General features: G+C 39.3%; 1 protein-coding gene across 10 annotated transcripts in view; it reads left to right on the top strand.

Moving 5' to 3' along the window:
• VEPH1 (ventricular zone expressed PH domain containing 1) overlaps positions 1–27,946 on the top strand; it is a 266,231-nt gene that overhangs the window by 82,280 nt on the left and 156,005 nt on the right. For all 10 annotated transcript variants that reach the window (XR_012430819.1, XM_005546203.4, XM_045386724.2 and 7 more), the window contains one exon: positions 8,534–8,743. Coding sequence is in view for 9 of the 10 variants with exons in the window: in XM_005546203.4 (XP_005546260.3) it covers positions 8,534–8,743 (210 nt within the window). In the remaining variant the exon portion in view is untranslated. The remainder of the gene's footprint in view (positions 1–8,533; positions 8,744–27,946) is intronic.

Genomic DNA, 27,946 nt, shown 5'->3' with positions numbered 1-27,946 from the left:
CCAGCAGGCAGGGGAGGGTGGACAATAGCGCTAATAGTGACCAAGCTCATACCATGTACCAGGCACTATGTAGGTGTATCACAGACGTCTCATTTATTTCCCACAACAAGCTTTTTATTTTATAAATAGAGAAGCCAAAGTTTGGAGAGGTTATTAAGAACAGTGGTGGTACCAAAGGGTGACTTGGTGGCTGAGGTGGCTTTTCACATGCACTTCATCTTTATCAGCCTTTCAACTTTCATGTCCCCCACTGACCATCAGAGTCATACTACCTTCCCTAAAACCATCCTAAAACCATCTGGGCCTCACACTAGCTAGGTCACTTTCCCAAAGCCAGATAGATCAGGCCAAGCTGCAATACAAACCCAGTCTAATTCCAACCAATGAAATCTTTTGACCTCAACACACTAAAGAATCAAGGCTGTAAGGCTGTGGCTTGTGAAGCAAATGAAAGTTCCAGAAGATACAGGAGAAGGTGAGGAAGAGAGGGCAGTTGGAGCGTGGCTAGACAAGAGAAGGAGAGTAAACAAAATGAGGAGAGGGTGAACTCATGTTCTGCTAGGTATTGTGGGTGCTGCATGTGGATCCCAGAACAAAGAGGCCAGGGTTTAGGGAGCACCTAGAGTGATGTGGATGGACCCCACCAATACCGGGATCCTACCTGGGGAGAAGAAGTTGTAATGGCAGGGGGGATTGTGGAGTCCCATTTCCTGTCAGCCCTACCTTCATGGCAAAGCGGCCTCTTCACTTGCCTCCCTCAGCTCTTCATGCTCTGTTCCTGCTGCCAGCACCCCTAGAACTAGAGTGCACCCTTGATTTCAAAGGGTCTGTCACCACAGGTGGTACAATACAGAAACCACCTGATTCACCTTCTCTCTCACCCCTTCCTTAATTAGACAGTGAGCAAGGGAGATGGAAGGATATGTGGAGAAATGGTTTACTGAGAAGGGAAATAAGTGGCGACAACCAGAAATTTAGACTGAAGCTTTCAAGTTAAGCCTAATTCATTTCAGGCAAAAGAGGAAGCTAAATAAGGAGACTTTGACTTCATGAAACTGGAATTCAAGTAAAGCTTCTGTTCCTGCATTAAAGCATTCCTGATGCTGTGTAACTTGGAGGTAAACTGAGTGGGCTCCCTAGGGAAGGCAATGTGCAGGGATGTTTCATGTGTCCCAAATGCCCTTCTCACTACTCACCCTCTGTGACCTGGGATAACATGGTTTTCCAGGGCTGGAGGATCAACAGTTGGCCCTTGAAAAAAAATTTCTCTACATAAAGCTGACTAGTCCATGAGACTGTGACGGTAGCCTCGCTTCAACATCCACGTATCTGTGAGCTCCAGGATGTGGCTAACTGAGTAGGTGGGTCCCCTTCCTCCATCATTGCCCTCTGGGCATCCTACTTTTCAGGACACTATCCTTGTCAGATGGGAGGAGGCAGTTCCTGGCTAGTAATTTATACCTGGTACCTCCAGAGAATTCTCAGGATCCATTTATGGAAAAAGGCTGGATGGTCAGTTTTCCGAGTGGCCTTTGTGAGAATCAAGTCTGTAATCTTGGCTGCTGTAAACCATGCTGTAGTCTAGCCAATGAAAGGAACAGAGTTTAGTTACACATATAAGCACATCTGTTGTTATCCCTGGGACATTAGCTTCTAGCCCCAAGCACACAGCAATGAGTGGCAGGAAGTGGCAAGGGCAGTCTTCCGGTGATGAATGTTCAGACACAGAGGAGCTGCTTTTGTGATGTGTTCCCTAGAGGAGAGAATTATTTTCTAGGATTTTCACACAACAATGTAGAGCATTTCTATTCACACACCTAACCGAGGCCAACAATACTCAGGGTCACTTTTGGTATTTATTTAAAATAAGAAGTCATTTACAGAATGTTAAGAAGATGGAGTGCTGGAATATATAGACTGTTCTGAAATTTAGAGCAGAACTATAGTTTTTGGAATATATAATATATTTCAGTACGGTGGGAATTAGTAAATAAAAAGAATGGCAGTCATTTTGTAGATTTCTAGAGATTAGTAGATTCTTAATGCTAGCCAAAGTAATTACAAGATAAAACTGGGCATGAAGACTAATTGAAGAGAAAGTGTGTGCCAACACACATGTGTGTGCATAATTGCTCTTTTTTTTTTCTCCTTCAACTTTTAAGTTCTGGGGTACGTGGGCAGGATGTGCAGGTCTATTACACAGGTAAATGTGTGCCATGGTGGTTTGCTGCACAGATCAACCCATCACCTGGTTATTAAGCCAAGCACGCATTAGCTATTCTACCTGATTCTCTCCCTCCCCCCTAGCCTCCCAACAGGCCCCAGTGTGTGTTGTTCCACCCTTCCCACATCATATGCTTGTATTCTTATCGTTCACCTCCCACTTATAAATGAGAATATGTGGTGTTTGGTTTTCTGTTTCTGCATTAGTTTGCTGAGTATAGTGGTTTCCAGCTCCATCCATGTCCCTGCAAAGGACATGATCTTGTTCCTTTTTATGACTGCATAGTAGTCCATGGTATATATGTGCCACATTTTCCTTATCCAGTCTATCATTGATGGGTACTTGGGTTGACCCCATGTCTTTGGTATTGCAAATGGTGCTGCAATGAACATATGCATGCATGTATCTTTATAATAGAATGATTTATATTCCTTTGGGTATATACGCACTAATGAGATTGCTGGGTCAAATGCTATTTCTGGTTCTGGGTCTTTGAAGAATCACCACATTATCTTCCAAAATGGTTGAACTAATTTACATTCCCACCAATAGTGTAAAAATGTTCCATTTTCTCCACAACCTCGCCAGCATTTATTTCTTCTTGACTTTTTAGTAACTGCTATCCTGACTGGCATGGGACAGTATCTCATTGTGGTTTTGATTTGAATTTCTCTAATGATCAGCGATGTTGAGCTTTTTTTCATGTTTGTTGACCACAAGAATGTCTTCTTTTGAGAAATGGCTGTTCACATTCTTTGCCCACTTTTTAATTGGGTTGTTTGTTTTTTTTCTTGCAAATTTGTTTAAGTTCCATGTAGATTCTGGATATTAGACCTTTATCAGATTGATAGATTGCAAAAATCTTCTCCCATTCTATAGATTTTCTGTTCACTCTAATGATAGTTTCTTTTGCTGTGCAGAAGCTCTTTAATTAGATCCCATTTGTCAATTTTTGCTTCTCTTGCAATTGCTTTTGATGTTTTCATCATGAATCTTTGCCTGTGCCTATGTCCTGAATAGTATTGCCTCGATTTTCTTCTAGAGTTTTGATCATTTGGGGTTTTACATTTAAGTCTTTAATCCATCTTGAGTTAATTTTTGTATAAGGCGTAAGGAACGGGTCCTGTTTCAGTTTTCTGCATATGGTTGGTCACTTCTCCCAGCACAGTTTATTGAATAGAAAATCCTTTCCCCCTTGCTTGTTTTTGTCAGGTTTGTTGAAGATCAAATGATTGTAAATGTGCAGTCTTATTTCTGAGATCTCTATTCTGTTCCATTGGTCTGTGTGTCTGTTTTTGTACCAGTACTCTGCTGTTTTGGTTACTGCAGGCTTGCAGTTTAGTATGAAGTTGGGTAGTATAATGCCTCCAGTTTTATTCTTTTTGCTTAGGAATGTCTTGGCTATTTAGGCTCTTCCTTGGTTCCAAATGAATTTTAAAGTAGTTTTTTCTAATTCTGTGAAGGTCAGTGGTAGTTTAATAAGAATAGCATTGAATCTGTAAATTGCTTTGGACAGTATGGCCATTTTCACAATATTGATCCTTCCTATCCATGACCATGGAATGTTTTTCCATTTGTTTGTGTCCTCTCTGATTTTCTTGAGCAGTGGTTTGTAGCACTCCTTGAAGAGGTCCTTCACTTCTCTTGTTAGCTATATTTCAAGGTATTTTATTCTCTTTGTAGCAATTGTGAATGGGAATTTATTCATGATTTGGCTCTTTGTTGCCTGCTGTTGGTATATAGGAATGCTAGTGATTTTTGCATATTGATTTTGTATCCTGAGACTTTAATCGCTCAAAAAATTTATTCTTTACATAAGATTTGAAATGTTATTGCTGTAAATTAAGTTATGGCACTGTCTTCAGATGGCCATATCCTCAAGGTGTACATGGTCTGGGAGATGTATCCATAAAACTTCAATGACAAAATGCCAAACTCGTAAATAGACTGCTGTGGGAGCATGGAAGAGGAAGTGACTAATTCTACCCAGGAAAAACCAGGGAATTCAGGGCTGAGGCCCTATGCTGGGCTACTTGGTTTAGAGCATTCTGTTTGGGCCCTCCTTTACTTGCACCCCCAGTTCCCACCCACTCTTTTGCCCACTAAACTCAGTTCAGGTAACTGAGACCTTGGAATTCCTTTCCCAGGTATCTCAAACCTGCTTCCAGGATTTGTGAATACTTGGTCCTTGGGTCTGTTCTCCTGAGAACAAGCCATGCCAACAGTTGACCCCATATTCTTGAGAGGTGGCCTAGAAGAGCTTGCATGTGTGGACTGGGGTGTTCACATGCAGGGCAAAGCCGGGGTGGAAATAGAAGAGAAGGTATGGGACAAGGAATGGGGACTGGGAGACATCTCTCCTTATTTTCTCTCCAGAGGTCAAACGTTCTAAATTCAAATCAAGTGTCACAGATTGTTAGAAAGGCACATTTGTCAGGGAGGAGGATAGAACATTTTATATAGTGGCTGAGTATTTGTGATGTGAAGGACTCTGCTTGTACCCTAGTGTCAGGTCCTGCATGTGTTAGGGTGGGTGGAGAGAAGATTTCCCAGAAGTAGAGATTTGAGATTGAATTTGAAAGTACAAGATTTCTCTGTGTTCAAGCCACTGTGGGTGATCAGTGCCATGTAACTGGGTCATAGGGGAAGAGTCTGCAGATAGGCCCATCAAAAAAGACACCGGAGTCTGGAATAGCATGGCTCTGGAATTTTGTCCATGGGCCATGAGAAAATTTTGAAAGTCTCTAAGAGAAACCTGAGGTGATCAGATCGGAGTTTGAGGGCTATGAGTCTGGTGGCAGTGAGGAGCCTGAACAGAAGGGAGAGAGATTTGAGGCAACAAGGCCAGTTTGGTAGCTTTTTAAGCTGTCCATGGTTTACAGCCTGAACAAAGTCCATGTCAGCTTGCTCTCTGCAGCCAGAATCTTATTCTTAGTGGCTACTTGGCTCTCACTGAAGCCCACCATTCCCTGCATCAGGCAGGCAGCTCTCAATGAGGAAGCACTGAAGACACCAGCCTAAGGAAATGCCCTATGTTTGGAAAATAAAATTCCTTCTAATCCAAGAATAATCTATCTAAAACCCAAAGCAGACTTGTCTCTCATGTGTGGATAAACTTCAAGAAATATCTATCTTTTCTATCATCGTAACAAACTTTAGGCTATTCGGAATTCAGAGTAAAAAATATCAACTTTTGTTGAATTTGTAAAATTGTTATTATTTAATTTACATTGTTCAGGGCTTCTCTTCCCTTGCTCTTTCTGTGGATTCAACTATGCCCAAGTGTATGTATTTGCCTTGAGCATCTTTCTTTCTCTGTCTTCTTTCTTTTCTTTTCTTTTCTTTCTTTCCTTCTTTCTTTCTTTCTTTTTCTTCCGTCCCTCCTTCCATCCTTCCTTTCCTTTCTTCCTTCCTTCCTCTCTTCCTTCCTCCCTCCTTCTTTCTTTCTTTCTTTCTTTCATTTCCTTCCTTCCTTCCTTCCTTCTTTCTTTCTTTCTTTCTTTCTTTCTTTCTTTCTTTCTTTCTCTTCTTTCTTTCTTTCTTTCTTTCTTTCTTTCTTTCTTTCTTTCTTTCTTTCTTTCTTTCTTTCTTTCTTTCTTTCTTCTTTCCTCTCTCTTCCTTCCTTCCTTCACTTCTTCTTTTTCTTTCCTTTTTAATTGTTCTTTATGGGACAACAGCTAAAACCCATGCTATGTAGCTTGGGACGTATTGCTGAAGTTTAAATTTTAAAGTAAAAGTGGCATGAGAGAAGCACATGTCACAAAGACCTTGGTGTTCAGGAAACAGGACCTGAAGAGTAAGGACTGGGAAATGAAACTTTATAGAATGGGGCAGGAAATGTGCAAGCATTTTTCATTGCTAAAAACATGAGGTTAAGTATGTTGCCCTGACCTGGAGCAGCTGGCTGACACTTCTGCCATATATGCCAGGGACCTTGCATGGCTTCTCCTGAAGAACATACAATTGCTTCCTAATGCACAGGCAGCATTTCTAGAACTGTGCATTCGTATATGCTATTTACCAGAATCTAGCCCTATTCTTTCCTCCAAAAGTACTGGATATGAATCTGAAGTTTAAATCTCTATATAGGATAATTTTAATTATCTAGAAACTTTCTTCTTTTATGTTCTTGTTAATTGTTTTGTAGTAATACATGACAGTATATGTTTAAACATTGTGTACAACTCTTTACTATGGGGTGGGGGAGATGTTTTATTCAGATGTCACTCTATACAAATTAGATTTATCTTCCTTTGATTTGTTGCTCAAAAACTTATTAACTCACCTTCCGGATAAGCTCTGTGTAAGGCATTAGGTGTCCAATGGTGTACAAGATAGGGATGATGCTTAACCTTGTGGAGCTTTCAATCCAGCCTGAAAGGCGTCTAGAGCAGCAGTAAGAAGGAATCATGTGAAGGACCTGCTCAGGGCCATTTAGGGTACAGTGGGAGCTTCCACAAGGGCACTATAGCCTGAGAAGGAAGAAGAGAGGAGTTGAGGGAGGTTTCTTAAGGAAATAATAGTTCATCTGAGGCCTCAAGAATGATCAGGAGCTACTCAAGCAAAATAGGGGCAACATGAATTCCAGGCAGAACAGATCACATGAGTAAAATCCAAGATGCAAAAGAAAATTTCTCAAGTTAAGAATTTTTAAAAATAATTCATCATCGTTGATGTGCGATAGGTAGTGGAATCTGGACTGGGGAAGGTGGACCAAGTGGACAAGGGACTGAATGTGGGAAGATGGATAGGAGTCAGGTATGAAAAAAAGGGCAAGTGACCGTAGGGTTTTAAGGCAGGAAAAAACACCACTGTGGCTAAATCTGAGAAGAGATTGGATGGGCAAGACTGAGGGCAGGGAGACCTGTTAGGAGGCTGTTGGAATAACCCATGTGTGGGATGCCTGGGTCAGGGATCTCAGCTCCATGTCCCCCTGAGAGAGACCTTCCCTGACCCTTTGCCTCAATTAGGGCCCTGGGACAGTCTCTCACAGAGCCCTACATTTTCCCTACATGGGATTTATTAAAATTATAATTGTTCATTTCTGATGTGATTATTTCTTTTACTGAATGTCTCCTTTACTAAACAGTGAATCTTGTCAGACTTATTGCTGTCCCCATCACCTACAGGTTGCAAATAGGAAGGACTCAGTCAGTATTTGTGAAAGAGTGAATGAATGGATGAATATAAAAAGAAAGGAGTGGACAAATCTGTGGGATTCTTGGGTATTGGAATCAACAGGACTTGGTGATTGCTTGGAAAATAGCTGCTGGTAAGGGAGAAACAGTTTCTAGTTTGAGTAGCCAGGTGGATAATGGTGTAATTTATAGGAAAAGGAGGCACTTAGAGCCAGAAGAGGTGGTGGGAGAAGCAGGTTTTTGGCAGGGGGTGGATTATGAGTTCAACTTTGGGCAGATGGTGCTGTGTATCAGATTTGGTTTTAATACTGGAAGCTACATTTAAAGTCTACCCTACTCAAAAAATGACAAATCAATAAAGTAAATCAAACACAAACAAAAGAAACAAATAAAGCAGAAATATGGATGGGCAAATCTGTTTCACTTTCGTTGTTCAGCTTCCCACAAGTTTCCCTTTCTAATTCTTCTATTTTAGCAAACAAAACAATTCATTACATTATCAGTATGTGACATATTAACATAGAGTCTTTATTCCACCAAAGAGTTCCATTTTCTTGGATAAATTTCACCTTTACATTCATATAAGCATTAAGAGTCAAGAAAAAAAATTAAGATATGAGACTATGGTATAAATCATTTTGCTTTAATAATTTTATCTTATTATTACATTTTTGTGATCAAAATGGAAAATTGAAGAAAATGTGGGAGATCTTTTCTGCTTTCATATTTTTATTTATTAAACATTTCTAAACTGGATTTCTCCATTTTGAAGGCTTTGATTAAAGTCAACAAGGATCTCCTACCTACTTAAATTGTCCTTTAAATTGCAGCTTTCATGGTGGTTGGAGGAAATGTACCATTCCCAATGAGGAAATAACACATCGAAACTTGACTTATGAATAGCAACACTGAAGCATTATTTTAAACTTCACTCTTCAACAGTAAGGCACAGATTAAAAGAAAAAGGAACTAAAGGCTCTGAAGATTTTATTGTAAATTTTAAATTCTAAACTTGGAAGATTTGCCTGAGTACCAATGAGGTTAATAATCCCAGAATGTGTTGAGTTCAGGTTTAATACAAAAAAATTTTGCTTTCAAAATTAATTGCAATTTAATTAACTTTTCTTTTTCCTTCTTCTTTCTTCCCTCCTCCTCCCCTCTCTCTTTATAGGTAGTTCAGAAGTGTATTCCTTTCCTAATTGGGCATTTGAAGGATTCAACCCATAATGACATCATCCTAAACATCCTAATAGAGATAGCAGGCTATGAGCCAGTGGCTTTGAATGGTTTTCTTCCAATGCTGAAAGAGATTGGTGAGAGATTCCCCTACCTCATTGGACAGATGGCAAGGATTTATGGAACTGTTGGGCATGTGGATGAAGTAAGTTTGGTTTTTTTCTCTCCATTCCCCTGAATTGCACTGGCGCTTAATCCAACCTATTTAATCTATTGGAGCTCTATGACATACAAATATTTCCTGGGATTTCTGGGAGTTCCAATTTATCTTTCAATCCTTTTACATGGGCAATGGCCTGTGAGTCAAGTAGCAGGGTTATGTGGAAGGTTTAGGAAGTGAGTATTTTATTACTGTTGTGTCACCTGAAGAAGGAGGGTTAAAATGGAGAGAGCACCAAAAGATTCAAGACCACTTTGCAGTAACAACAACCAATAAAAGAGCTGTATCTCATTTCAGGTTGCAATTTCTCTTAACCCAGGAGACCATCAGTAAGCACAGAATTAGATTTCATAGACTACCCTTTAATGAGAGCCTGTAGCTATCATGTCAATAAGTGCCTGGGTTCAGAATGTTTTCAGTCCTCTGACTGATGTTATTTGGGAGAGTGAAATAAACGTTTGTGGATGTTTAAAAGTACTAAGCTAAATATTTGCATAATGGCATCTTTCAGTAGGGACAACAGAATGCCATCAGAGTTTATGGGGATTAAGCAATTAAGAAAGTTTTCAGAAATTCAGGTTTCAAAGACATGCATGTCTCTCTGATGATTTTATGTTGGGATTTAGGATTTTTATATTTTAAAATAAAAACAAATCTATAATTGACTGAGAGCTTTTCCTTGAACCTATGTATATATAATATAATTAGCTATTCAATAAATATAAAATTGTCCAACTTTTAAAAGGAATTTCATAGTTCATTAAGTTCAATCCCTTGATTCTGCATAAGATAAAATTTAAAACCAGAAACGTTATGTGACTTACCCAGACTCAGACTGAGTTAGTAACCCAGTTAGAATTAGATCTTTGGTATCTTCAGCATCATTTTGGAATTTTGTCTTAAAACGCATCTTTGGTGCTGTTTGATTATATTTCTTCTCAGAGTTATAGTGAACCCCTTGAGACCTGCCTGGCTTCCTCCTGGTCGAGGCTCTTTCTCCTCTAGCTTTCCAGAGGAGGGCAGGAGAACTGAGTTCCCAAGCCTGCACCTGTCAACGTGAGGATGGATCTTGAAAGGGGATTTCTCTGGTGTAGATGTACTCTTAGTATAATCCCTTTCTGTGCACTGCTGTTGGGAATGTCTCGCCACACTCTGCCTTCTGTTAATGCTTTCCCCTGCCCGTCACCTTTTCTGCCAAGAGAACCCACTGGTATGCCCGAGTGTTATTAGGCCAGCTTCGCCTGACAGCTGTTTAACTGAATCTGCTGACCTTGCAGATCTTTGCAAGGACCAAAAAGTTCAACCTCTGAGGTGTGAGGCCCTGGAATCTTTAAAAAGTAAAGTCTTTCTGCATTTTCATGGTAATTCTTTTTGTCAGAAATGATTCATTAATGTATAGTAATGCACATTGGTGTTGACTAAACTCCCATGGAAAATGTAATCTGTGAAAAACAAAAAACAGTAGCCACATGCAGTCTAACCACATGCAAATTATGTCAATGTCAGTTTGTCTGAACGAAGGCTGTATCCATCTATTCTTGCACTGCTATAAAGAAATAGCTGGGACTGGGTAATTTATAAAGAAAAGAGGCTTAATTGGCTTGCACTTCCAAAGGCTGCAACAGGAAGCATGATGCTGGCATCTGCTCAGCTTTTGGGGAGGCCTCAGGAAAACCTACAATCGTGGTGGAAGGCAGAGGGGAAGAAGGCACCTCATGGCCAGAGCAGGAGGAAGAGAGAGTGGGGAGGTGCTGCGCCAGATCTCATGAGCACTCACTCACTCTCATGAGAGCAGCAGCGAGGGGGAAATCCACCCCTGTGATCCAGTCACCTCCCACCAGGCCTCACCTCCAACATTGAGTATTACAATTCGACATGAGATTTGGGTGCAACACAGATCCAAACCATATCAAAGGCTAGCCTGAAAGAGAACAGTTCATTTGGTGACATTTGTGTGACTGTCAGTGGGTACTAGGAGAAGGAGAGGTGGGTCTAAATAACTTGAGGAATAAATTATTTCAGAATTCAAATTTGTTTGCTTTTTTCCCCAAAACAAACAAATCTTTCTGGTGGTTCTGTTTCACCCCCCACCCCAGACCCACAGCAGAGAACAGTTGTAGATCAGATAGTTACCAAGTGTATCTGGATATCAGGGTTATGTGAGGAGCTTTAAAATAATGTCAGTCTTGGACCCCATAGAATGCCTACTAAGTCATAATCTCCTGAAAAGAGAACCAGAAGTCTGGATTTACGGGAACCTCTGTCAGGGTAATTCTGATGCAGCTATTTGTGGATCAGTATTTGGGAACTCCAGACAGAGAATATTTAAAGTGCTTTCTCTTTTGGATTTAGAATCAGGCCTTGCCCATCACCCATCATCCTGCCCTCCTCTAGCAAGCCATTGCTAATCAATTTAATAATTTTCTAGACTATTGATATAGCAGCTTAGAGTAGGCTTGGCTAAGAGTAACACAAAAATCCAAAACCACAGTAACTTAAACAAAGATAGATATCTGATTGTCTTACACTTAAAGAAATCTAGAAGGCAATCTCTCTAGAGTGCCATGTTTCAGAGACTCAGGCTCCTTCTACCTTATTGCTCTACCATTCCTGAGTGCACCAGAAAGCAATAGCTTCTGTGTCATGGTCCAAGATGACACTGTCTCCACCCATCACATCAGTCTTTCAGCCAGCAGGAAGGGGGAAGGGGAGAAGGAATCTTCCAAGCTGTCAAACACAACCTTTTGTTTACAATCCATTAGCTAAATAGAATAAAGCTGAATATGACCATATGTAGCTGCAAGGGAGACTGGAGCGTGTTGCCTGGTTTTGGGTGGCCCCATGCCCAGTTAAACAGGGGGAAAAGACAGAAAGAATGATGAAAAACAAAAAACTGTTGCTGTTGCAGGTGGTCAGTTCATTTCACATCCGTAAAAATTAGCAGCTTTACACTGGATTGCCTCCTTTATGGTCTGATATTATTTGATTCCATTATTTCATTTTATTTAGTCTAATAAAATTACCTATAAATGTCAGGCAGGCTCCTTTGCTCAGAAATAATGCTCTTTCTTGATTATGTGTAATGCCTGAAATATTACTGTAAGAAAGTTCTTTTAGCTGTAAGGAATGCTAAAGTTCAGATGTCCCAAGAATAAGTGTAGTAATCTAAGCAGCTAGTAACAGTGTAATTTGAGTAAATTTGTCTAATTTTCTAAATAAAACCTTGTGGAGCAATATTTCTAAAAACCAAAAACAATAGGCAAGATATGCACGTATGTATATCTCTACCCAGCCTCTTTCCAAAATGAAACAAGAAGTTCCTGAGGTACACTGAGAGGTGGGCATGAAGGCAGATGCCCAGTATGGAGTCTTGGGTACCAAAGTGAAAGGAAATATCAATAAAGAAAGAGAGGCAAAAACTGCCCTGGAAAAGCCCCATCACTTTCTATGTGGAAAGCTTGGTCTATGGGGAGACAATGAAACATGAAACCATATGAGGCATGGGGATTTTTGGGATGCTTATAAGACAGCCACAGGACCCTTGTGACCTCTAGCCCTAGGGTCGTGTCCCTTATCCTATTCTGTTCTCATCTAAAAATTGATTCCGTTTGAAATTTTTCTCTTTGACACCAAAGTAGTCCTTTCAGTTGGGTTTTGGGGGTTCAAACTGTCAGATAATTTTATTTCCAGGATTTAAAAGATTTTGGCAATATGGAAAAGCCAATTCAACTTTGAGATCCTTCTCCAACTTTTATAATATACAATCTATGACAGATCAGAGCATACTGACTGATCAGAGCATATAATATACAATCTATGACTGATCAGAGCATACCTCCTTTGTTTCCTGGTTTCCAGCAAACTCTATGGTTTGATCTTTAAGAAGAGCAGAGTCTCCTGAGGGTTTGCAATCCTCAGTCCAGAATTTGGCCATGGGAGTAGAGACAGCCTGGAATTATACAAGTTATTAATTGGCTTCACCTTCTGTGCTTGCATGAAGCCAGGTGTAAGAACTGCAGGGCTGGCTACTGGGAACTGACCGGGTGTGCCTGTCTTTCAAATGAGCGCCCATCTGGGTGAGCAGACTGTTTTCAACAGCTTGATAGCAGCATCACAATTTTTCCATCTGTATTACATTCGGCAGAGAAGAGTTGTATATATAAAACAAAAACCAAAATCCTACAGATTCTTATTTTCTCTGTCTCCCAGATTAACTCAGGGATCTTTTTTTGCCCAAACTTAAATAAAGCCATGTTTAATAGTCATATAGTGCTTATGTCACTGTGGAGGCCATGAATGACTCACAGAACACTACCAGGGCAGAGAAATTTGCCTCTGGGAGAACCGATCAATTGTTGCCCTTGAGGTACACCTTTCAGTAAAGATCTATCCAGTTCTTTAGAATGCCAGGATTTACTCCATTTCTCTGATATGCTCAGTTGAAGTAAATTCATAAATAATAAATAGTATTTGATTAAATATGTCCAAAACACAGCAAAAATACATGGGTCCTTTTGTCTTTCTCAAATGAGAAGGTTGCAGTAGAAACCTTTCAGACAACAGCAGAAATGACTTCTTAGTAGCACCTAAGGGTTCATTCCCCAAACATACATCCAGCAATTTATATAAAACACTTAACACAGTGCCTGTGTGTGGCATACTAATAAATGCTTGATGGATTTCAACCAACAGCAATAAAGTAACAGCAGCAATATAATAAACAAAACCTGCCTAGCTGGAGAGGCCAACAAGAGAGGGAAAAATACAAGTGTGATCGTACTTCCTCACACAAAGTCTTCTGTGGTCTCTTCCACTGCCTGTGGGATATTATGCAAACTCCTTGGCATGGCCCCAGCTTCCTTCTATAGCTTCACCTCTTACCTGTGCAGTCCACTTCATTCCCCTACATTCTGACTATTCAGGATTTTACACCCTTCCCTGAACACCCTTTACTCTGACATACATTGAGATCTTCACAGCTTATTCTGTCTGGATAGTTTTTACCCCCTTCTCCTACTTATCTTACGTGACCCAGCTCAAATGTTGCCTCCTCTGTGAGTTCTTCCTAGTCCCCTTAGACAAAGTTAGTCACTCCCAGTCTATACTTCCATAGTAATTTGGTTGTACCTCAAATGTGTCATGGTTGTATCTCAATTATGTCATACTGCAATTTGCAGGTTCATGTCTTTTTCTCCTCCCTATGTCTCTCAGCTTCCAGAGGAAATAAATATTATCAAATCCATCTGAATTCACCTGTGGCCATAAGACAAAATGAGTACTTGAGAGTACTGGTAATTAATAATTTGAGGATTTATTTCTCACTTGAACTTTGATTCCATCAAGTATCTGTCTACTTATTCTAGATGACATAATTATAACTTAAGAGAGAGGAGGAGGAAATATTAGTGTGGAGAGGGCTGTTTATTTCTGAGCTTATACAATCTATTTCTGATATCTAGCAGGTAAAAGATGAGAATAAAGTTGACAGGGGAATATGGAGTCATTATACAACAAATATGTGATGAGCCAAGGCCATCCATAATGGCTGCTAGGAGGTGACATAAGTGAAAGATGATTCTGAGTGGATTATAAAGAGATTTTCATATATGAGGCCTCAGCAGGCTGCAAATTGGTTGAAGTACAGCTCCAAGAAGGAGCACTCACCACTGTAGACTGAGCAGTGATCACCACCAAGGAACTGTCTGTGCAAGAATCCATTACATGAATTAATTTGCTTATGAGGAGGGCAAAATAACGTGGTGACTAAGAGGGTGGGCTCAGAGTCAGCCTGCCTTGATTTCAGTCCTGACTCAGTTACTCACCAGTTATGGGCAACTTACATCACCTCTCTTGACTCAGTTTCCTCATCTGTAAAATGGGAATATTATTCACCTCTTAGGTTTGTTGTGAGGATTTAATGAGTTAACCCATGTGGAACAGTATTTAACAAATAGTAAACATTTGATAAATGTCAGCACTTTATTACTTTGCTCACCATTGTCCAAGGCTTTCTCATTGCATTTATTTGTATACAGGCTAAAACTTGACCCTAACAGACTGAAATTAGGTAGATGAAAACTAGGGAAATGGCTTACCTTGCCTCTGTTTCTCCAAGGAAAGCAGCTGAATGGGTAGGCATATGTGGGACCAGTCAAAATCAGAAGACAGAATTGGAATGAGGCACCGTAGACAACTACATGTATCATTAAAGGGGGAAGGCATAGCTGGCTACACAATTTTTTCATTTTTAGGAAATAACTGGTGTATGTAGATTTTTATTCCTCAGGGTGGAATGTATATCTGTTTTACATTTGTATCACAGACCACCATTCATGGGAGAAATAAGGATAACAAAAATAATAAAGCCTCATTTTGTAAAACTTCATAATTTAAAATAGGCCTGGTTTTCTCGGGCCACTGGAAGTACATTGCTTTCCATAAAGGGTAGGTGGTCCCCACCTCCCCAGCTATATAAACAGCTCAAATAAGTTTGCAGCAATTTTTAAAAAACTCTTAAACTAAATATGAAGTGGTTTAAGTTAAACCCAAACTAGGTTGATGTTCCTTGTCCATGGAGGACTGAAATAGAATGTTTGTTTCCACTTTAGAGGGTTTTACTTTTTCATTATTTTCTTCCCTAATTAGACTCTTTTAGCCATGCAAGTGGTCTCAGCTCACTTGTTGGGTATTATCGTTATTATAGCCCTCTTTCCTAACATGGGTCAACTTGGAAAAGAGAACACTTTAGGAATGGCATTGATTTTTTTTTTTTTTTGAGAGGCCAACTTAAATTCATGTATCTTTCCATATATTTAAGCCTCAAATAAGTGAACTGATACAAATTTTAGTTTAATAGTCATCTTTACTTTACTTTAGGGTCTGGTCTCATTAGAAAGCACATACCAGTATGTAGCATGCACTCCATCACCATGCCCCTCCTCTGTGCCAGATCTACAAGGCAGTAGACCTAGTGGTGGAAACAGAGGCGAGATGCTTTAAATATTTTTTTACAAATGATCTCACAGCATGTGGAAGGATGCTATGGCCACTTGTTTTTCCTTCACTACAGACCAATAGCCCACATCTGTGAAGAATCAAATGGCATGCCCCCGAGTGCAGCCGCTGCCATTGTGTGTGTGTTAAATCCTGTGCCCTCTGCCTTGTTTTTCTAACTAGCTGGAATATGCTGGCCAAGCACCAGGGCGTGTTCATTACATCCTTTCTGGGCCCAGAGTCATGGACACTTTTCAAGTAAAGAAGTGACACACATCTTGCCCAGGTTGCATTTCTGTGACATCCGGCAGGCCTACAAAAACACTTTCAGGAGGAAAAGGAAAAGAATGACAAAGGCAGCTGAGAACCACATTACTGTCCTCATCCTGGCTGTTGAATAACATCCTGAGAAATGGGAGCTGGGTGGATGATTTACACCTTTAAATTATAATTCAAGACTAAAAAAAATCTGGGGACCATTCTACAAAAGGAAGGACCTGTGACTTAAAAGCATAATTTCTCCAGGGATGATAAACTTAGTTAAAATTTTGGTAGGTTCAATGACTTTGGGGATATATTTTCTTAAGCCTTGGTTGGTACCAGTGGCTGCTACCTAATATTATAAAATTGTCATGAATTGGGGAAGGATTTTTTCCAAGGTGAAGACAGTTTTTATTTTTGTTTGTATTGTTTGTTAAAAATGATACAAGTTAATTGTAAATAATATTAATAATAAACCTCTTACAAAGTATAAGGAAAACAAAGGCAAATTTTGGGTACATACAAAATATACTTTCAAATAAGAGTATTGATATTGCATATCCTCTCTCCCTCAGTGATCTAGGGTGGAGCTGCCGATTCTTTCTAACTGTAAGACCCAGTACTGGTGATGGGGACACAGAGGAGAGAAAGACATGGTCCCTGACCTAGAGGTCTCACAATTGGGGATGAGGAAGATGTAAAGACAGACAATTGGAATTTAATTTGGTACTTGCTGTTATTGAATTTTGAACTGGACCAGGAAGGAAGGAACTAACCCCATGAGGGGGAGTTTTAGGAGAGCATTATAAGTTTGGCTTGTAAGACGATAGGGTTATGTCAGGGGAAGAGGAGGAAGGTATCCATGGGGAAGTCATCGCATTCAATGGCAATCAGCCCAGAAAAGGCCTTGAGTCTTCTAGAAGCCATGAATGATTTCAGGTGCTTGGAGCCTAGAATGAATAATGGAGGGGAGGGAGAGAGATGTGGCTGGACAGCGGGCTGGGGTCAGATTATGAAAACTCCTTATTGATTAGCAGATCGTTCCTGTTTTCTACCTTCTCTCAGCTGATTCTAAGAACAGTACTTTATTTCCCTTCATAGTGAAGATAAGTAAATGTAATCCTATGTACCTTAGTGTTCCCAAGAAACTAAAGAGCTGGTGAAAGGACAAACGGTTCCCAAAATACTTGCAAATGCAGAGTAGTAAATAATGTTACAAAAGTTACATGTTGCAAAAATTTTCAACAATGTCTTGTAATTATCAACTGTAATTTGGGCCAACTGACCAAATCCACAGAAGACCTACAGTTCCCTGTGAGCTGGGTCAGTTTGGCAAGTCCCATGACATGGCTGCACATAGAAGGGGTGTCTGCGAGACCAGGATCAAACCCTAGAAATGGGCAGCCTGGTCCCCACAGACTTGATCTTCCTCTTTCCAGAGAAGGACGATCTGACTTTCCTACACCGGTGTCTGTGAAGGATGTAGGTGCCTGCCTCAAGAAAGGCAGGAAGCCACCACTTAGTAAATGCCCTTTCTAGCCATGAGCCTAACAAGTGAACAAATCTCAGATTCACCAGAAAGGACAACTGGGCACTGGCATCAGGTGAGTTGAAGAGGACGAAGCAGTTGCTAATTCCAGCTCAAATCCTGATGCTCTTTTAAGATGATAGCAGGTCCTTGCCCTTCCTGTAGCCCTCAGACTGAAATCACTTGACTTCTGACTATTTCCAACAGCCAATATTTGCATTTCTTTGCCTGTGGCTTCCCCAACTTCACAAACCATTCTGCTAACACACATGGCATATGCATATGTGAGGAATGAATGCTGTCCCATGGCTTCTACAACCAGTGATGGGAGTTGGTGTTTTGTAAACTTCCAAAACTCCTTTACCCCTCAAATGAAATAAACTCTCCCTAGAATTTCCCTGGCTACTTTTTGAACTGTTTCCCTTCTCTTTCTCACTCTTCTATTCCAATATTGGTTTCCTGAAGTTTTCAAATAAATGATTTGCACTTAAATCATCTCAGGGTCTCTCTGTTTCTAGGAACCCCAATCCAAGACAAAGACATTTCTAGAACTTTCCCAAGCCATTGCAATCTGCCCTGCTCTGAACATTTGAGAACATACATCTACAACACAGGGTTTAGCATCTGATTGTTTTCTGGTTGCATTTGCTTTTCATATATTTAGTGCATGAATACACACACTCCCAACCCGCCATAAGCATTCTGAAGGAAGGAACCATACCTTACACCTCCTTGTGGCCCTGGCACAACAGCCCCACTCCCCCTCCGCCAAGTAATTAGCTCATAGCAGGTGGCTCACAGGTACTTGCCAACTAACTGTTCCATAGAGACTGGGACTTGACTGACCATCGGTGTCTTGTACTAGTAGATGGCATCTGATGACATGGCAGGTTGTGTTTGAGGAGGCCAGGAAAACTATCGACATTGGGTTCCAGTCAACAGTTATGGATACTGTTTTTCAAGATCTGTCAGTCTCCATGCCATATGGTCCCCAAAGTGTCCAGACCAGCAGCATTGAGTATCACTCAGAAACTTAAATCAGAATCCATAATTTAACAAGATGCCCAGATGGTGTATATGCACATGAAAGTGTAAGTAGTACTGCTCCTGAGGATCCAGGCCCTACAGGATTTATCTGCTATAGAACCTGAGGGAGTCTAGACATGCCCACATATATACATACATGCTTGATGTGTATACGTTTCCAGACACACACACTGCTATACCCAATTTTCTTTGCAAGACCCACTTGTTTTTATGTAAATAATCAGTAACCTTTAACAGTCATAATCTTTGACAATGTCAGTATATACATGAAGTCAGGAAATATCATGGATTACCTATAATACAGTTTATGAATATTTATCACACACCTGCTGTATGCAAGGCACTGTATGCAAGTGCAAAGTTAAATAAAATTCAATCCCTCTGCTATAAAAAGGGGCTTTTTTATTCACTTAGAAATGATCCTTTACTCACTTGAGCCCAGGAGTTCAAGGTAGTGAGCTATGATTGTGCCACTACACTCCAGTGGCACAATAAAATAGAAGAAAAAAAAATGATCCTTTACTAGGCAAAAATTGTGATGCTTTGACACTTTTGTGTAATATTCTTAGAATTCCTCACTCCATCCCCCTCCTGTATAAAGGGAGAGGGTGTTCCTAAATAATGGTTCACATGGAATATCACAGGAGGATATGTACAAGTCTTTCTATTGCTTAAGTTCTTGTTTTTATTTTTAATGTTATTCAATGTTTTTGTAGGTCAAGCAGGATCTGAAAGTATTCCAAGGGCTCCCTGCAGGATTTGACACAAAGGTATTATCACTATGATGTAAAATTGTGTAACAATTTTACTCTCAAAATATATGAAGAGAGTACTTGAAAGTAGATGAATTTTGTTGCAAAGCCATGACTAACTATACTGTCTTGGAATTATATTTACATTTCAGCCTTCTTCATTATTTATCAAAAAAATTAAGCCTGAATTTATTTTGTAGTGAGTAGGGCTTAGGAACTTGGTACTGGTTTACATGAACTGAGCTGAAGTTCTCTAAGAAAATATGCATCTAACAGTTGGCTTAGCAGCAATACACTATCACACTAAAATGTTCACAGGTATAGATCATAATACTAACCAGAATGGTTGCTGTTATCTATGTGTATTCATGTAGATAACATGTAAGAAATTACACTGAGAGGATATTTTGACATCAGTTTATTTCTTGCTAAGTAATAAAGTAAATGAAGAAATATTTGTTGCTTTTTAAGATTGATGAATATGAGATAAATAGAAAATAAATGTTTCCAGAACTGTTGATGAGTAAATGAAAGGGTAATAATATTTCCCAACCTTCAGTGCAGTATAGATCCTATAGAGGTCTAAACATCTAACAATTCGCTCAGAAAATTAGAAAATAAACCTTTCTAACCATCTTGCTTCATTGAAATGTTTATTTACTATGTGTGATTGATTTTTTAAATCTCTGGATTAGACTAAACTCCTACTCCTGTCTACATTTTCTCCAGTTCTTCCTTCTGCTTCCTTCTGCTTTAAGAGGGCAAACTTCCTTCAGCTGTAGGCAGCATTCTCCCACAATGAGGGTTCCTATCTCCTTCAAATCTTCCTTTCTTCATCCAGAAGAGTTTCCAGAGCCCACCTTCTCCATGACAGCAACACATTTCTAAAGCACTGTTTGTCCACCAACTCCTTCTTGACTAGTAAATACAAAATAAAGGGGGGTAAGAGAGTGATAGAGGAGCAACAGCAAAAGTTACAAATGTTCCCTGAAGGAAACAATTCTACCTTCACTCATCTTATGAAGTGAGAATAACCTCAAAGGCAAGTTGCATGGATTTTAGCATCCTATACAATATACATAATAGGCACTAGAGATACAGTGAGGTGACTCTTCTGTTCATCTATTGAAAAGTGGCAAGATTAAACCATGCTTAAGATCTCAACACAACACTATTTAAAGTCCTAAACTGTTTTATTCTATTTCCACCATTTACCTAAAGGAGAGCTCACAAATGAGTGGAAACGAATTTGGAAACTGATGGTTTTTCTCCAGGCAAGCATATTTCAGACTTTTTCTTTTGCAGACATCTTAACCAGGGGTATCTTCACAACCCCATTTATTAACTGAAATTTGCTTCCATTCATTTATTCACTCGTTCGTTCTCTGCTTACTTCTAGAAAGCAATTAAGGCAGTTCACAAGAAAATCACAGTTGCTGCGAAACCAAAAAAGAAAAAAGAAAAGAAAAAAAAGAAAAAAGAAAAGAAAAAAAAGAAAATTAACTCAAGGAAAAATCCTTGAACTAAAAAAGGGAGTGTTGGAAGGATTGGTGGGTAAGGTACCAGATAAATTATTACTATATCAAAGTTTCCTTAGCTAAGGAAATCACCAACCCAAGGCAAGGTTTACACTTTTGCAAAATGCATTTTTCCATTTCATTCTTCCCTATAAGTAATGAAATAGTGCCCAAATCTTTCTGTCTAACCTGTATTTTGGGTGTTACATCTCAACTACCATGAATAAAACATCCTGGCTATTTGTTTTGAAACTAAGTAGGTGCAAAGAAAAATAGGCACCTTGCATCTAATTATCTAATGAGTAAATTATGTCATGTAATGAGTAAATTATGGGAAGTTCAATTGTAACTGATGTATAGTTCAACTGAGTTAAATCTTACCATATTGTTCCTTTTTCTAATGAGCTAAAAGCATATACTTTTTTCCTGGCAAAAAGTTCAAATACAATCAGCCTCTCCTTTTATTTCTCTTTCTTTTCTTTTTGGACCCATAATAGGCATCATTCTTCAAAATGATTTCCATGATTGGGCCAGAAGGCCTGTGGTTACTTTTCTCTTTCACTCAGAGATTGCACCTCATTTACTAAACAGATATTGTGTAATTAAAGATGGGCTACTTCTTTGAGTTCTCTAGAAATGTTTCAATTCTAAAGTCCCCAATGGTCTTTCAAAAAGTTTGTTTAATTGAAGCAAAAGAAATAGTGGAGCCATTGTTCAGGATAATCAATGAGAGGTCATTTACATGAGGGGACTATAGCATGGTGGGAGAGGAAAATGTGGCTCAGTATAATTCATTCTGGGTCCCTTGAGCCCACACAAAAGATTTACCTTTAAGAGTTTAAGTTCCCAAGCCCCTAGTTTTTAGAGAGTAAATCCAAACTATAGAACCTCTAAATCTTTTATCAATTCATAAAATAATACTATGTTTGAAGCTAAAATTAGACAGACTTCCATAAGCTTTAGGATTCTGTAATTATTTGGGGGTCAATGCAACAACAACAAAAAAATGCTGAAAAATAAACTCTTAGCACAAATAGAGGGAGATTTGGGTTTTTAAACACAGACATGGCCACATTGAATGCTATTTGGGGAAAAATAATTTGAAATTGAAAAAAACGTATTTGACAACAGACCATGTCAAGTTTTCTGCCCTTTAAAAAATTCAAACTAAAGACATAATTTATTGTCTCAAATAACATAGCATAAAGTTAAGCCACCTCTCATATCCTCTGATTTCTATTTTAAATCCTAAGTCAATTTCATTCAAACATCTTTTTGAGAAAGATATACTATGTTCCACACTCAACTTTAGCCATAATTGTTTTATAATTAAAAAATTATACCTTGCTTTTTTTCTCAAGGGTGGGTTTACTTTAGCATTCTGTGCCAAATGCATAGACCTAAACTAAATCCAACTTATCCTTAATTTTTAACATGATATAAAATGTAACATTCATATAAAACAAAGAATACATCTGTTTTCATCAGCTGTTTCTTAACTTTTATTACTGGGATTTATTTTTTAAAATTGTTTTGCCCAGACAGCTTTGTTTTCCTAAGCATGATTTATTACTCTCCCATGAGCACACAAAAAATATGTGTTCCTGAATCAAAAATAATGAAGAATGGAAACTTATTCATTTTACAATTGACTAAATGATCATTTAAAATATGTAAATACGTTTAAATTCTAATAGGGTTTTTTTCAATCAATGGGTACAAAAATATATTCGACTACCCCAAGTTGATATACAGAAAAATTGAGACACAATCAAAAGATAAAAGAAAGAATTGAAGAAAGTGACTTGTAATGCTATTCTAAAAATCAGCTCAAAGTTGGAGAATTATGTACGTAAGAGAGAGATTAACAAAGTTTTTATTTATTTATTTTCTCCTTTGTTCCACAAAAAAATATTTCAGGCAGCTTGCTTCTTGATGTTCTGTTAAAAGATTATACAAGCTTTTGAATATGATTAACATTTGATGTCTACTTTCTTGGCAAGCATTTTACATGTATTTTATGCTAATATTTTAAGGCTAAAAGAGCATTTTCTTGTCTGTGTGGCATAATTTTTAAAGAATGAAATTTATTAATTGTAAAAATATCTTGAAATTTAAAGATTACTAGATAGCTTGACCTTTACTGGCTTCCCTACTTCAATAACAGCAAGTTTTTGCAGAATTTAAAAGACTGTAACATTTTTACTTCAGAAATAGGAAAAGATTGAAAAAGATTGAGGAATAATTACAAAGAGAAAATGATATAAATATCTAGATTATCTAAAATAATGAGCTAAAGTTGGGTTCAGGTCACAAAGAAAATTTTAAGTTGTATAGTGTTTTGATGTAATCACATAACTGCTTTTAAAAGAGAAATTGGCTTTCTTGGTGAAATGTTGAACATATTTCAATTCTAAGTAAAGTCTTTTGCAGGTTACCAAAATACTGGCTCACATTTGCTTATATTGAGTTGGTTTTGGGGTGTTGGACATTTCTAGAACTTCCCAACCATTATCAATTCTCAAGATAAATTAACTGGGAAAAATTAAAGGGCTATATAGCTTCTAAAATGGCTTGTTTTCATTTTTGTGATAATTCAAATATTTCTGCATTCATGTTTAAGATTTTTGATACTTAAGTAATAATAACTAATGTTGATTTAACATTTCTGTATGACAGGCAATTTTTAACTCACTTTTTTTCAACTCACTGAATTCTCACAACCTATGATGGTCAATATTAGGTGTCAACTTGACTGGATTGAGGGATGCCTAGATGGCTGGTAAAGTACTGTTTTTGGGTGTGTTGCTCTGACCCATTTGTCAAGTGACCTGAAAGGCAGATAGTTTTGAGTGGAGCCCAGACCAGAAGTCTCTGCAACAGGTCTAAGCTACTGTGCAAGCCGTATGACCCAGCAGATCTAGTGGTGCATGAGGTATCAATAGCAGATTGGGATGCTGTTGGGAGCCTTTGGCAGGTTCTCATAGGTGAATCATAGTGGAGCCCTTTAGGATTCTAGAGCAAGGCCCTACCATCTTCTGTAGATAACTCCTTTTCTTTTTTTTTCTTTTTTTTTTTTTTTTTTTTTGAGTCTTGCTCTGTTGCCCGGCTGGAGTACAGTGGCGCGATCTCGGCTCACTGCAACCTCCACCTCCTGGGTTCAAACAGTTCTCCTGCCTCAGCCTCCTGAGTAGCTGGGACTATCGGCATGCACCACCAGGCCCAGCTAATTTTTGTATTTTCAGTAGAAACAGTGTTTCACCACATTGGCCAGTAGGGTCTCGATCTCCTGACCGCATGATCCACCTGCCTTGGCCTCCCAAAGTGCTGGGATTACAGGCTTGAGCCACCACTCCTGGTTGATAACTCCTTTTGAGAGACAGCTTTGGCCTGCTACTGGACCTTGGTAGAAACTGAATATTTGACTACAGGTCACCAAGTTTCTATGTGACCTGAACTGCCTATCATGAACTGGGTGCTTTCTGACCCATCAAGACATAAAATTGGGCGTGCACTGTAGTATTCCATCATCAAATAGAAGTGGTGTATACGTGATCAGGGTTGAGCAGGTCCTGAGAACACAAGTAAGTTACATGAAGAAGTAGCTTAAATGCCCATGGTCTCCACTCCTGCTACCCTGCCTTCTGTCTCCCAGCCTCTACCTATGGCCTCATGGGGAGTTTCCTGTGATCAGTTAACAGAGGAAGACGCTAGGGCATGGTTTACAGATGGCTCTGCACGATATGCGGCATCAACCAAAAGCAGACAGCTGCAGCACTACAGGACATCTCTGGGACATGCCTGAAGGACAGTGGTAAAGGAAAATCTTCCCAATGGGGAGAAATTCAAGCAATGCACATGGCTGTGCACTTTGCTTAAAAGGAGATGTGGCCAGACATGCAGTTATATATATGGGTTGAGCCAATGGTTTGGCTGGATGGTCAGGGACTTGGAAGGAATATGATTAGAAAATTGGTGACACAGAACAATAGAGAAGCTGAGTGCCAAATCATGAATGAAGTCCTATTCACAATTGCTAAAAAGAGAATAAAATACCTAGGAATACAGTTAACAAGGGAAGTGAAGGGCCTCTTCAAAGAGAACTACAAACCACCGTTCAAGGAAATCAGAGAGGACACAAACAAATGAAAAAACATTCCACAGTCATTGACAGGAAGAATCAATATCGTGAAAATGGCCATACTGCCTAAAGTAATTTATAGATTCAATGCTATTCCCACTAAACTACCATTAACATTCTTCACAGAATTAGAAAAAACTACTTTAAAATTCATATGGAACCAAAAGAGAGCCCATATAACCAAGACAATCCTAAACAAAAAGAATATAGCTGGAGGAATCATGCTATCCAACTTCAAACTGTACTACAAGACTCCAGTAACCAAAACAGCAGAGCACTGGTACAAAAAACAGACACATAGACCAAGGGAACAGAATAGGGATCTCAGAAATAAGACTGCACATCTACAACCATCTGATCTTCAACAAACCTGACAAAAACAAGCAGTGGGGAAAAGATTCCCTATTTAATACATGGTTCTGGGAGAAGCGGCCAGCCATATGCAGAAAATTGAAACTAGCCCCTTTCCTTATACAAAAATTAACTCAAGATGGATTAAAGACTTAAATATAAAACCCAAAATGATCAAAATCCTAGAAGAAAATCTAGGCAATATCATTCAGGACATAGTCATGGGCAAAGATTTCATGATGAAAATGTCAAAAGCAATTTCAACAAAAGCAAAAATTGACAAATGGGATCTAATCAAAGAGCTTCTGCACAGCAAAAGAAGCTATGATCAGAGTGAACAGATAATCTACAGAATGGGAGAAGATTTTTGCAATCTATCCATCTGACAAAAGTCTAACATCTAGAATTTACGAGGAACTTGAACAAATTTACAAGAAAAAAAAACAAACAACCCCATTAAAAAGTAGGCAAAGAACATGAATAGCCACTTCTCAAAAGAAGACATACATCTGGTCAACAAACATATGAAAAAAAGCTCAACATCACTAATCATTAGAGAAATGCAAATCAAACCCACAATGAAATACCGTCTCACACCAGTCAGAATGGCAATTATTAAAAAGTCAAGAAACAGCAGATGCTGGCAAGACTGTAGAGAAATAGGAACACTTTTACACTATTGGTGGGAATGTAAATTAGTTCATCCATTGTAGAAGACAGTGTGGTGATTCCTTAAAGACCTAGAGGCAGAAATACCATTTGACCCAGCAATCCCATTACTGGGTATATAAAGAAAGGAATATAAATAATTCTGTTATAAAGATACATGCACAAGTATGTTCACTGCAGCACTATCCACAATAGCAAAGACATGGAATCTACTCAAATGCCAATAAATGATAGACTGGATAAAGAAAATGTGGTACGTATACACCATGGAATACTATGCAGCCATAAAAAGGAATGAGATCATGTCCTTTGCAGGGACATGGATGGAGCTGGAAGCCGTTATCCTCAGCAAACTAAAATAGGAACAGAAAATCAAACACCACATGTTCTCACTTGTAAGTGGGAGCTGAACAATGGGACACATGGACACAGGGAGGGGAACAACACACACTGGGGCCTGCAGCGGGGGTGCGGCAAGGGAGAGCATGAGGAAGAATAGATAATGCATGCTGGGCTTAATACCTAGGTGATGGGTTGATAGGTGCAGCCAAACACTATGGCACATATTTACCTATGTAACAAACCTGCACATCCTGCACATGTATCCCGGAACTTAAAATAAAATTAAATTAAAAAGAAAAGAAAATTGGTGACACAGAGAAGGAAACAACAAACACTGGGGTCTACTTGAGGCGGGAGGGTGGGAACAGGGAGAGGAGCAGAAAAGACAACTATTGGGTACTGGGCTTAATACCTGGGTGATGAAATAATATGTACAACAAACCCCGATGATACGTGTTTACCTATGTAACAAACCTTCACTTGCACCCCCAAACCTAAAATAAAAGTTAATAAAACAAAAAGAAAATTGGTGACAAAGAAATTTTGGGAAGAGGTGTGTGGATGGACCTCTCTGAGTGACCAAAAACTGTGAAGATATTTGTGTCCTCTGTGTGCTCTCAGCAAAGGGTGACCTTGGCAAGGAGGATTTTAATAATCAAGTGGATATGATGACCCACTCTGTTGACACCACTCAGGTTCTTTCCCCAACCACTCCTGTCATCGCCCAATGGGCTTATGAACACAGTGGCCATGGTGTCAGAGAAGGAGCTTATTCATGGACTCAGCATCATGTACTTCCATTCACAAAGGCTGACCTAGCTATTGCCATCGCTGACTGCCAATCTGCCAGCAGCAGAGACCAACAATGAGCCCTCTATATGGCACTATTCCTTGGGGTGTTCGGCCAGCTACCTGCGGCAGTTCGATTACATTGGACCACTTCTATTATGGAAGGGACAGGGTTTGTTCTTACTGGGATACTCTTACTCAGGATATGGATTTGTCTCTCCTACATGCAATGCTTCCGCCAAGACTACCATCCATGGACTTGCAAAACGGACTTGTCGACTGCCGTGGTATTACACATAGCATTGCTTTTCACCAAGGAACTCACTCCACAGACAGAAATGCATGCATTCATGATCATGGCATTCACTGGTCTTACCATGCTCCCCTTGATCCTGAAGCAGCTGGCTTGAGAGAACAATAGAATGGCTTTTTGAAGTCATAATTACAATGCCAAACGGGTGACAATACTTTGCAGGACTGGGGAAAAGTTCTCCAGAAGGCTGTATATGCTCTGAATCAGCATCTAGTATATGGTACTGTTTCTCCCATAGGTAGGATTCACAGGTCCAGGAATCAAGGGGTGGAAGTAGAAGTGATACCACTCACAATTACCCCTAGTGACCCACTAGCACCATTTTTGTTTCATATTCCCACGACATTATGTTCTGCCGGCCTAGAGGCCTTAGTTTCAGAGTGAGGTATGCTGCTCTCAAGATAGTAAGTTCTCATGAGAGCTGGTTGTTTAAGTGTGTGGCACCTTCCCACCCTTGCTCCACTTTCACCACATGATCTGCCTAT

The sequence above is a fragment of the Macaca fascicularis genome, chromosome 2 (genome assembly GCF_037993035.2).
Source record: "Macaca fascicularis isolate 582-1 chromosome 2, T2T-MFA8v1.1".
Classification (NCBI taxonomy): Eukaryota; Metazoa; Chordata; class Mammalia; order Primates; family Cercopithecidae; genus Macaca; species Macaca fascicularis.
Note: the sequence above shows the minus strand (reverse complement) of the source record. Positions and strands in the feature narration are given on the sequence as shown.